General features: G+C 34.5%; 1 protein-coding gene across 9 annotated transcripts in view; it reads right to left on the bottom strand.

Annotated features, from left to right (window-relative positions):
* The window catches only part of ANKS1B (ankyrin repeat and sterile alpha motif domain containing 1B), a gene marked incomplete at its 5' end in the record, with an annotated part of 1,134,786 nt that overhangs the window by 441,289 nt on the left and 680,189 nt on the right, over window positions 1-13,308 (bottom strand). For 5 of the 9 annotated variants that reach the window (XM_080810753.1, XM_080810755.1, XM_080810756.1 and 2 more), the window contains one exon: window positions 12,447-12,519. In XM_080810753.1, the coding sequence (XP_080666879.1) occupies window positions 12,447-12,519 (73 nt within the window). The remainder of the gene's footprint in view (window positions 1-12,446; window positions 12,520-13,308) is intronic. The other 4 variants (XM_080810758.1, XM_080810757.1, XM_080810761.1 and 1 more) reach the window with 1 other exon arrangement.

Genomic DNA, 13,308 nt, shown 5'->3' with positions numbered 1-13,308 from the left:
GCATCCTTTCTTGATCAAATCTCTTCAAAGTGTAGGGATAGAGAGTACATACCTCAATATCACCAAAGCCATCTATGAAAAACCCACAGCGAATATTATTCTCAATGGGGAAAAACTGAGAGCTTTTCCACTAAGATCAGGAACACAGCAGGGATGTCCACTATGACCACTGCTATTCAACACAGTACTAGAAGTTCTAGCCTCAGCAATAAGACAAGAAGAAGAAATTAAAGGCATCCAGATCAGAAAGGAAGAGGTCAAACTATCACTCTTTGCAGATGATATGATACTTTATGTGGAAAACCCAAAGGACTCCACTCCAAAACTGCTAGAATTCATACAGGAATTCAGTAAAGTGTCAGGATATAAAATCAATGCACAGAAATCAGTTCCATCTATACACCAACAACAAGACAGAAGAAAGAGAAATTAAGGAGTCGATCCCATTTAAATTTGCACCCAAAACCATATCTAGGAATAAATGTAACCAAAGAGGCAAAGACTCTGTACTCAGAAAACTATAAAGTACTCATGAAAGAAATTGGGGAAGACACAAAGAAATGGAAAAACCTTCCATGCTCATGGATTGGAATAACAAATATTGTGAAAATGTCTATGCTACTTAAAGCAATCTACACATTTAATGCAATCCCTATCAAAATACCATATATTTTTCTCAGAGAAATGGAACAAATAATCCTAAAATTTATATGGAACCAGAAAAGAATCCAAATAGCCAGAGGAATGTTGAAAAAGAAAGCCAAAGTCGGTGGCATCACAATTCCAGACTTCAAGCTCTATTACAAAGCTGTCATCATCAAAACAGTATGGTCCTGGCACAAAAACAGACACATAGATCAATGGAACAGAATAGAGAGCCCAGAAATGGACGCTCAACTCTATGGTCAACTAATCTTCAACAAAGCAGGAAAGAATGTCCAATGGAAAAAAAGACAGTCTCTTCAACAAATGGTGTTGGGAGAATTGGACAGCCACATGCAGAAGAATGAAACTGGACCATTTCCTTACACCACACACAGAATTAGACTCAAAATGGGTGAAGGACCTCAGTGTGAGGCAGGAGTCCATCAAAATCCTTGGGGAGAACACAGGCAGCAACCTCTTTGACTTCACCTGCAGCAACTTCTTCCTAGAAACATCGCCAAAGGCAAGGGAAGCAAGAGCAAAAAAATGAACTGCTGGGACTTCATCAAGTTCAAATCTTTTGCACAGCAAAGGAAACAGTCATAAAACCAAAAGACAACTGACAGAATGGGAGAAGATATTTGCAAATGACATATCAGATAAAGGGCTAGTATCCAAAATCTATAAAGAAATTATCAAACTCAACATCCAAAGAACAAATAATCTAGTCAAGAAATGGGTAGAAGACATGAACAGACATTTCTACAAAGAAGATATCCAGATGGCCGACAGACACATGAAAAAGTGCTCCACATCACTCGGCATCAGGGAAATACAAATCAAAACTGCAATGAGATACTAACTCACACCAGTCAGAATGGGTAAAATTAACAAGGCAGGAAATGACAGATGTTGGAGAGGATGCAGAGAAAGGAATGGAACCCTCCTACACTGTTGGTTGGAATGCAGGCTGGTGCAGGCACTCTGGAAAATAGCATGGAGGTTCCTCAAAAAGTTGAAAATAGAGCTACCCTATGACCCAGCAATCGCACTACTGGGTATTTACTCTAAAGATTAAAATGTAGTGATCTGAAGGGGCATGTGCACCCAAATTTTTATAGCAGCAATGTCCAAAATAACCAAACTATAGAAAGAACCTAGATGTCCATCAACAGATGAATGGATAAAGAAGTTGTGGTATATATATACAATGGAATACTATGCAGACATCAAAAGAAATGAAATCTTGCCATTTGCAATGACGTGGGTGGAACTAGAGGGTATTATGTTGAGCAAAATAAGTCAATCAGAGAAAGACAATTATATGATCTCCCTGATATGAGGAATTTGAGAGGCAGAGTGGGGGGTTTGGGGGTATAGGGAAGGAAAAAATGAAATAAGATGAGCCTGGGAGGAAGACAAACCGTAAGAGACCCTTAATCTCACAAAATAAACTGAGGTTTGCTGGGGGAAAGTGTGGAAGGAAGAGGGTGGTTGGGTTATGGACATTGGGGAGGGTATGCGATATCGTGAGCACTGTGAAGTGTGTAAGCCTGACGATTCACAGACCTATACACCTGGGGCAAATAATACATTATATGTTAATAAAATAATTAATTAAAAAAGAATTGTATCAGAAATTGATCAAGAAATCAATCTGTATATATCTCACATCTATAATTAGGTCACATATACAATTCTGATATTGTAGGTATAATCCACAGGTCCTACACATGTACACACATAGAAGCATGCACACATTTTTCAAAACAATGACTACACAAAGAAAATCAGTTATATAGTCCCCAAGGATTGATGGTGGGGAAACACCCTTTATGGTCTGATAAGACATAGGAAAAGTAAAACTGGCTGAGAAGGTATAAGATGAACCAGAAAGACCTAAGAAATTTTTAGTACTGTCAAATACAGACAAATATAGACTTAGGCAAGGAGAAATTTAAAAAGATTATTACAACAGGGAGAATCCTCCTTCCTCAGGATTTCAGGTATCTCAAAATCAAACAGAAAAATGCCTTTTTTTTTCTTTTTCAATAACGAGGGGTAAAGCAAGTCTATAGGAACTTGGAGGGGAAATGGAGCAGCAGGGGTAGCTGAGCAGAGGATATGAAGAGAGTGGCATTAACAGGAAATGTTTCTCTCTTGTTAGTTGATTCTGAATGAACTCTTAAGGAAAGATGTCTTCCTGCATTTAGTACTTGCTTAGATTTGGGGCCAAGCCAAACTTTAGGACCCTGTGGGGAAGGGAGATGCTAAACTACAGCTCGGTCAGACCAAGTCAGTGGGTAAGAAATAGGCCATTGTGAGGACTTGATCAGTATTGGCAACCTAATGAAAAGTATACACTATTGAAATGTTAACTACTTTTTTCTCTGAAATATACTTATAAGAAGCTTAGTGGATTCAAGAAGCAAGCAAAGTATAGTATCAGAAATTCTGTATTTATTACCATTTGCACCACTAATATACGCATGATTTCAGCTTGTCATTTTTTTTTGCACAAAAAAACAAAAAACTTAAAAATCTTACACAACTATATCAATTAAATTATGAATTTATTATGCTAATATATTTTAAAAGGAGTATAAAATGAGAATCTGGCAACATTCTTAGAGGAACTTAGTTGAAATACACATACTTGAGATTTATTGTCATTTGTCCTTAAGAGATTAAGAAGTGGAAAGCTTTAAAAAAGGACAATCTGCCAAACACAACCCATAAAATGGAAGATAAAAATTATGAGTCATGGAATTATTGAGTTGGAAAAGATCTAGTCCTACCTTTTAATTTTCAAATTAGGAAACTGAGGCTCAGTGTGATGTGTTGTTTTGCAAGTCACAGAGCAAGGGAGTGCAGAGCCTAGAGCAGCAACATAATCAGAGAAATTTTCCTCTCTGAGGGTGAACTTTATGAGGGCAATTTTGTTTTACAGGTTATTTAGTTCACTGATTATGAAAGTAAGGTAAAGTTATGATTTATTGTTGAATGAGAAGAATAGGTTGCAGAGAAATGTATGTGTGATTTCTTGTTGTTAAAACACAAACAGCAGTTATCAATCATCTATCTATCTATCTGTCTATGTATCAATCTCATCACTTTTCTGTTTGTGATTGCATGAAATTGGAGAAAAGAGTAGAAGCATATACACCATGCTAACATTGGATATTCACAGGAGGGATAAAGCAAGAGGTAAGAAAAAAAGTAAGAAAATAGAATTTTGTGAAATATGTGAAAATGAGGATTGCAAAATTCTACCTATTTGATTATTTTTAATATATACAAACTGAGTGTGCACATAGACAAGGACTAGAATATCACCAGAATATGCACACAGACTGACAATGGACATTAAAAAAATCATTTTGATCAGGAATTGTTTTAATAAGATTTAAAAAATATGTGTAGATAGTTTTTGCAGTAACATAAGAAAATAAATTAAATGAAAGCCACTGAAACACACTTATTTTAGCTCAAAACTGACAAAAAGACTTAATCAAGCATTCATTAATAGTATTTACTTGGCAACCTTTTATTATTACATTGACAGCTATAACATTTTATGCTTACATATAAATGTTTATATATACGTGATTATATATGTTTATAACATATAAATTATAACCTGTTTTTCAATGTATTTGTTTACTAAATTGACATATACTTTTTTCAATTGAAAGGCTGACAATAAACATAAAATAATGTATATTGCTGTAAAAAGTTCAGAGAATTTAGGAGAGAAGAAAATAATAATCACTGATAAGCTTACCCAGAGATAGTCACAGTTAACCATTTTGCATCCATCCTCCAAATCTTTTTCATGCATGTATATTCAAAAATGGTATTATAATTTACTTTGTTATCTACTCTTTTCATTTAGTAATAAATTATGGCTATATTTCCATGGTAATAAATTTAGATCTAATGTCATTTTTAATTATCTAATTAAAAGTTTAATATTTGATCATAGAGAATTACAGTAACTCAATTTATAAGTTTTCTATAAATGTTCATTTGGTTTGATTTTAGTTTTTGAAGGACCATAAACAATGCTGAGATGAACACCTTTATCTACACTTATTTTGTTCTTGTCCTCTTACTTCCTTAGGATGGGTTCCTATAAGTGATAGTGTTGGGTACCATTGTTCTTCAACTTATAAAACATTTCATTTCCTAATTCTCTAGAACTTTATATTTGAGTTCCAAAACTACAAGTAGATGAGAAGCCTTTATCAGGACAGAGTATCAAAGAAACAACCAGTATAAACTATAAAATTTTTTCATGGGTAAGTGACCCATGTTTATCAGTTAATTCTTCATTATACTTTAGGAAGACAAATTTGTATTTAAAAGCAATCATTATGATGACCCATAACTTATGGAGGTCTATTAGCTATATTTTGAATCAGTCTTAATTACTTTTACCTCTGTAGGGGCCCAAGGCAGGCTGCCCAAAATGTGCCACAATGGCATGCTGATTATTTTGAATTGAAGCTACTTGGGAAATAGCTGGTACAAGAACGCTCAGACCATCCTTTGTCCCCTTAAAAGCAAGAAATAAACCTCTCACATGGAAGGTACCCCACCCTGAACTAAGAAGTAAAAACATATCCTTATCACCAGAGATAGGGACTTCAAAGCCAAGGAAAACTGTAGAAACAAAACTTATTAACTTTTTTACTAATCAACTACCTCAACCAAAATTCTGCTTAGAATTCTTCACTAATTAAAGTTCCCAAACATCTGTTTTCTTTATCCTGTCAGTTCTCCACATATGTACTGTCTCTGTCTAAAAAGTATAAAAACTGCCTGCCTTGGTCATTTCTTTAGGTTTCAATTTCAATGTTGGGCCTCCATGCATATGTAGTAAAACTTTGTGGGTTTTTTTTTCCTTCCTATTAATTGGTCTTATGTAAATTTAATTCTTGGTCCAGTTGGAAGACCTTGAAGGGCAGAGGAAGAATTTTTCTTTCCCTACACCTCCTATTCTCTTCCCAGTATGAATTGTTAATGGTAAACTTTGTAAAATGCCCTGATCTTTATATAGAAGTTGTTCAACTAGTATTTTTAAAGTATCTTACAAAGAAGATTCTTGGCAGCTGCTTTCCAATTTTATGGTGAATGTGTAAGAAGTATAGCCTATCGAAAATATCATCCATATCTTGAAGGTACTTATATGTATTAGAAATAAATAAATGGCCACTATCTACCCTTTGTTTCTTAGGGAAAAAAATGTAAAGAGAAAATGGATAGAAAGGAAAAGATAAATCAAAGAGGGGAGATATCATCCAGTATAGTCTGCTATGTACTAGGAATGTAGCTAACTACTTTCTCATGTAGTAATTCATTAGATTTTTCTAATGATGCTGAGGGAAGGCAGATATTTGTTATAGCTGTTTTCTGTGTGAAGAAGTGAGGTTTAGGCTGTGAAATGATTTCCTCAAGGTCACAATACTAGTAATTGTTAGAGTGCATATCCAAACCTATCTCAAAAAATAAAGTTGTTAACAATTTGAACTTCCTAGTGGTAGAATATATTGTCTCTGAAAGTAGTGAGCTTATCATCATGGGACATATTGGAGCAGTTGTTGGCTGATCACATATGAAAGATTTTATGGAAAGTATTCCAATATATCTGAGAGACTGTACTTGTTCCCTGCTCTAGGTCTTTTGCAGAAAGCTTAAATATTTAGTTGAATTAAAAACAATGTACCAGTTCTAATTATTGATACATCATAGGCAAATATTAGGCCATAGAGTAATATTCAACTATTTCATTTTTAAGAGAAGCCTAATTTCACATGTAAATATTACTAATAATTTCAAAACCAGAAAACCTCAGCTTTATCCTAATAATCAAAATCTATATTATGTAGGTTATTATAGTTTTTAATGACTATTTGGAATGAACAGTGTTAAATAGATTTTAGTGGCTATTGTGCTAAGAACACAATTGTTTGTTTGATTAAACACTATCTCTTGATAAAGATTAAGTCATGCTAGTCTAATAATTACTGTACTTCACATTTTTACATGGCTAGTCTATTATTAAGGATTGCTTAGATTTAATCTATCTGAACAAAAAGTTACTCAGTGAAGTGTTATATAAAATATAATAAAAATAAGTCTTCTCTTCATTTGGACAAAATAGGGTTGCTTGTGTGCTAACGTATTCTACTACCCACCTTCCCCAGTTGGTTCTATTAAAGATAGTGCTGTAAAAAGAAATAAAAATCAAAAATAAATTATGTCCGTTGCAAAGCATCTCATGGAGAGGTTTTTAATGTGCAATTTAACAGCTCATGGAAAAAGGAATATTGCTGGAGGCAAGGGAAAGTCTTCCTCTGAAAATAAGTGAAACTTAGGTCTTTATCAGCATTTATGCATTCACTTTGGGACACAGGAGATATTCAGAGCTGTGACTCATTTAAATATATGACCATGTGACCTATACCATGGGAGGGCTTTGGAGTTGGAGCTAAAGCTTTTGCTATACCAATAGTTAGGCTTTGCTATGAGGAAGTGGCTGGTTCTACACTTAAACACTCTCTGTTGGCTCCCTTTAGTGCCTATGAATATGATTTGAAGTAAAGAGAAAGAAGCAAAGGGCTGGCTTCTGTTGTTCTCTGTAGATAGTGTATATGATTGAGAGGATAATGGATTTCAGGAAGAAACAAACCTACTTTTGAAGCCGTTGATTTTGACAAATTACTTACTTTTTCAGAGCCTTTCTTCATCTGTAAAATGGGTATAATAATACCTCACCCAGTTATTTTGAGAATTGAATGAAAAACGTTCACAGGAGAAAAGTGCACAATATCTGACACACAGTAAGACAGGAATACATTTCAGCTTTTTTCCTCTTTGTCATTTCCATAATAGGACAACTCTGGAAAATTGTAAATAGCTTTAAAAAAAAAATGTTCTCCTAGAATTTAAGGAATGATATTTCCATCAACAACTTCAGCAGAAAAACAGCTATCAGCTGCATCGTTGGCAAAGTACCTCTTGATGCTTATTATCTAGAGCTATGTGAGCAAATACCATGGGCCTGAAAGCAGCCAAAACATCAGGGAGGAGCAGCTTCTGGGGTTGTGGATATGTCTGTCCTGACCCTCCAGAAGGAGACCCTCTTTGTGGAAAGGGACAAGTGAGGCACTACATGTTCTTGCATACTAGGGTGAAGGTGGAGCTTAGATCAGGAGAAGAAATAACACTTATTCTGCCTTGGTGAATTCCTAGGTTCCTAGAAACTCTCAGTGAAGGATCTCTATCCTCTCCATGAGGATCTCAGCTATGAGGGACTCTGAACTGTAACTTAGCCCTCAGACTCTTGGAGGAAGAGGAGCAACAGCTTAGAAAGTGGAGTTGCAGATTAATGTTAGTGACCGTTTTCAGAGCTATGAACTCTCCAGTAAATAGCTTGACTTATGCTTTATCTATCTAATATAGTGTATTCCATGATAAAATCTTTTACAAAATTCATTTTAATAGCTTTCATTTACAAATAAAATTTAGATGGAATTGATATCTTGGAAAAAGTAGGTTTTTAAAAGATAAGAATCTAGAATATTTCTCTTTGAATATAATTAATGTTCAGTATAAGAAAAAAATCCCAGCTTTAAAAAACACCTTTTAACTAAATGTTACTTTTTATATTCATGTACTTGAGATGATTCCAATACAGTCCATACACCTATAGTCTGTCTAGTGTGGTTTTTTTGAAAGCTAGTTTAGAAGTAAGAGGGTGTTTACAAGATTATCTGCCACCTCTGTATAATAAAGTCTGGGTTACTCTGAATATTTGCTGTATATGTATGATGATAAACAAGTCCTATGGATCCAATTATTACCTCCACTTTACTTAAGTGTTCCTCAATCTCATGAAGAAGATCATCAACCTGATTCTTAGCAAGTGTGACAATTTTGAGGTAGTTACAATGAACATGATAAATTTCCTAATTTGAAAGTGCTTCCTTGTGATAAAAGGACAATAGTTAAGAAATGTGACTTCAAGAAAAACTCCTCATGAAAGCAACTTAGACTGAGTAGTTATATTTTAACTAAAATCTTTACTGATCAAAATGATAAGCAAGATTTCCTAAGTATTTTTCTATGTGGCACACACTCTAGTTAGAAAGATAAGTCATGCATACTTTGATAAGAAGGCAAAGGAATTACATTTATTGATTCCCTGCTATATTCTAGGCTATAGTAGTACAAGTGTATAATTTAATCTTGCAGAGTTCTTATGAGGTGGTTGTTAAAAATCTGAATTTATGGGGGAGGAAACTGAGATCAAATAGGTCACAGAGCCAGTGAACTGCAATCTTGAGATCTGAAGCTGAGTCCATCTAATTTCAAAACCCGTTCTCTGAAAAAATTCTATACATGGGAATACATGACTATATAGGATGTACTATCACATCACATATCCAGCATCACCAAAGAACAGGATGTTTTAGATAATATGAGGTATTCAATATAGTTGAATCCTACTACCAATGCCAATTTGTTTGACATTTGAATCTGATTTCAAGTGGGATTTTAAGTGGGAAATCAGAAGTTTATGTTTGTGAAAATTGTCTATTAGTATTATTCTGAGTGAGTACTTGATATAGATTCAGTAAATTTTATTTACTGCTATGTCTACCTTAGTCCTGGATAGTTGATGTTGCTGGATAAGTTTCAAAGTACTATATAGCTGTTGAGGAAATTTAAAAAAAATAAGAGAGAAAATGATTTTCTGAGTAGACCTAGTTTGATGATTCATACAGACGGCTCAAACTTTGAGCTGGTTCCTATTTTTAGGAATGAAGATAAGAGATTTTCAAATCTTTTAGTTGTCCAATAAATATTTTGTTTACAAAATACCTGAAATTGCAAATGTACAGGTAGTAGGGAGGGCAAACAAAAACACTGAAACAAAATGGGAAAGAGCATGAAAAATGTAATGCTCATCCTTGATCCATCATGTATCTCCACTGCTTCCGATTTTATTCTCCCAATTGTCTTCTGAGGTTTTTAGCAACAAACATCACAAACACTCATAAAGCTGTGCAGCTCTGTTAAAGGCAGGCAAACTGCTTGGTTCAGTAGAATTTCAAAGCAAAATTCTAGACTCTGTCAACACATACTAGGTAAAGTAATATTTTCTCATGCTCATTCTAAATTCACCTCCTGTTAATTTCATTGCACCTTTCTTCCCCTTTGTCAGGCAAAAAGAGAACTTCCGATTTAATAAAAATAATTTAGGCCATTTAAGTCAATAAAGTAGATTTTTCTCTTTTCTTTGCCAGGGTATCTTGGAGTTTAATGATCTCTTTTAGTAGTTACTCTTCTCTGGTATCATCTGACTATTGGGTTTTTTACTACCTGAATTACAATTGACAAGCTACTATTCCAGGGAGCACAGCAAATTTAACATGAAGACTATGAGACTAACTGACATCATGAAACTCCTAAAGAAAGGGCTAATGTGTGTTTATCTCCACATGTGTAAATCCACAGTGTCAAACACCACATTTCCCTTGTGGTAGGGCAAGGTGAGGAGTTGAAACTTAATACATATCTATATGAGTCTGACTCCACCTATACGCCACTGGACATATCTCTACAATGATCCTATATTATCCTCGTTTCTCTTGATCAGGAAATTGAATGAGTTGCCTAAGGTCAAGAGCCTAGTAAATAGCAGAACTGAGATTTGAATTCATGTCTGTCTGACTTTTTATTTCACCACTTGATTTCCCAATGACATGTGGTACCCAGTATGTATTTGTGGAATTTGCATGGGGTTATCACCTCTCTGGTCTATCTAGCCTCAAGAAGGAAAAGCCTGCAGCCCAGTAAAGTTGTAATCCACAATGACCTAAAGGTCAATTGGAATGCCACATGGCATGGTCAATCACTTAGTGTATAATTAATATGAAATTAAGAGGCAAAAATTAGCAGACATACAGAACCAGACTTTGTTAGTAGTAATGAATCTGAGGACAGAATCTCCACTTTCATTTTCATTATCACTGTAGAAAAATAGTAAATAAAGGCAGGGGTAGGATGGTGGTATAAGTGGTAGAAAGAGAATTAGGGGAGATAATCTGTGGATTTATTTGCTACTAAAGTGTCCCTCAAAGGCAGCTTTGCCTGACTGGCATTTTTAACATTTATTCTCATTATAACATAACCCTTTCATTATAATATCATATTTATATTGTTTTATAATTCTGTAGTATTATCTGTTTGAAGAATTTTAGAGCATTAGTGTTCAATGTCACCTAAGCCTTCCAATAGAAAAGTACTATGCGTCTGCCTGAACATTCTCAGTATCAGGAATTTCTTATTGATAAAAAAAAAAATAAATGTTTACCTTGGTCCCAATTAAAAATATGCATTCTTACACTTTCTTGAAATTATTCTGTAAGCATGTCTGGAAGAACTATGTGGCAACATACATTCCTAGGCTAGTTCTTTGAATACTAGAAAAATCTTCAATGTTTATCAGCATTTCTGTATCAGAGATCTGGCTATACACAGAGTTAATGTCATATTTGTGTCCCTGGATATATGCACACAATTTTGGTACTTTTTTTCATAATTTTTCGATTTTAAAAATCTGAAATAAAATATGTATTTCAAAAAATTATGTAAGCTTTTAAACAATTATTACTTAATTAAAATGGGGTCCAGTCATATTAGAGCAATTCCTTATCTGTCCCAGTATAGGAGAAATGAGTGAGGTGTTCATTTAGGCCTGAATATCCCCTTCAGTGACTGCAACCCCAGATTTCCATGTAACTTCTTATCCACCCAGGTCCAGTGCATCATAAGAGAGCCATTTTCCAACTTTCCTGTGCTTAAGAGTCACATGGGGTGCTGTCTAAAAAGCTTCAGTGACTAGTCAAAAGGCCACAAAATCCCATTTATCCTATGATATATTTAGACTTCTTTCTCACAGACCTTAATCTTATCATCACAACAAAACCATCAACTATCACTACCAACTTAACCATGAGTTCTTCAGAGAGCTTAGCAATCACTTGTTTTAACTCCAAATTGTATAGATCTATGTGATAATCTATAGTTATACCACTACTTAGTGGCTGGGTGGAAATGAAGCCAGATCTTTTGATTCTTTCCAAAATAGTAGTTTCTCTAGCATGAATTGGGCTATTATTTTTATATTTAGCTATCTGGTATTTGACATCATCCATTAGTATGAAGCAAAAAGTCTTCAAAGAAAATTGCAAATGGAATTCTACTCTGAGCTTTAACTATAGAGAAGAAAATAATACTTCATAGGGCAATATATTAAATAGTGACTGCAAAATCAACTATTCGTGAGACACTCTGCTAGGCATTCTGGGATACATGAAGATGAGTAACACATAGTTCTTGCCACACTGGAGCCCACAATCTGGGGGTAAGGTGTTAATCACTCTTGCCAGGATGATTGGGACATTTCACTGAATGCGAAATTGCAGTGTATCAGGTCATCATACTTTACAACACACTGAAGTACTTCATACTTAACTCTACACAAAGTTGAAACTCCATTAATGTTAACTGGCTTATTAGCACATGGGGAAAAAAATCTTTCCATGTGCTGAATCAGTGTACTTAAAATTGATATTTAGAGGTCATGGTTGTTTGATATGAGTGGAAGGAAATAATTTGTAGCTGCTGTTATCATGATAAAAACATGAAATTATCTAAAGTCTCCTATAATTTTCTAGCCAGTTCTTGAGCAATTTATTAATTACAACATAAAAGAAAGGTTTCCTTACTTGTGGTCTCACCGTTCATTTCTTTAAGTTCACTGTTAATTCCAACATCTATGGAATTCATTATTTTGTCAATCTGTGAGAAACAAAAGCCATATAAATAAATTATTAATTCACTTTTAGCATTGTATTTTAAAATAATTTCCATATGCCAGCAGCATATGTTCTTGTTATTATTACTACTGTAATACCACAATTAAGAGACTGACTGAGAAAGTTTTAAAAGGAAGCAGACATCTTTTGAATTGCTTTTAAAAATATGAATTATGTTTCCCTTTCTTAAATGTTCAAAGTCAGATCCCCTTTTCTTTATATTTCTTAAAATGAACTTTGTTTGGACCTACATGGGTCAGTAAGTTAGGAATTGTGTATTCTTTAAATTCAGAAAGGGATGGGCTGAGGATAAATTCGTGGGAACACATCCCTTCTCTCAGGCATTCTTCCTGTTCTGAAAGCATGCAACTCTCTGACTGTTGAAGTGGTGGGTTTCAGTCTGTGGGTGTGGCCATTGGAACCAAGGTCTTACTAAATGGCTGGACTAGCCACAAGTTGATTTCTGACACAGAATCTCAAGAATCCAGGCATGGGAAAACACCTTAGTTCTAAGAGATAGGCTAAATGTTAATTAATCCTGCTGCATTCCAAAAAAGGATTTCAGATGTTATTCACAGGGTTAATAAACATAAGAAAAGGAGAGATTGAGAAGACTATCAATCTAGTAGTACAGTATTTACAGGAAGATATGACTATCTAAGCTTTCATCCCTTCCTCATCATCCTAGTAACCTGAGTAAGACAGAGGTTTCAGAGAGGACATTACTTAAATGTCCCATTTTGTTCACCCTGAAACAGATGTAGAGAGATTA

The sequence above is a fragment of the Martes martes genome (assembly GCF_963455335.1).
Source record: "Martes martes genome assembly, chromosome: 8".
NCBI classification, from domain to species: domain Eukaryota; kingdom Metazoa; phylum Chordata; class Mammalia; order Carnivora; family Mustelidae; genus Martes; species Martes martes.
Note: the sequence above shows the minus strand (reverse complement) of the source record. Positions and strands in the feature narration are given on the sequence as shown.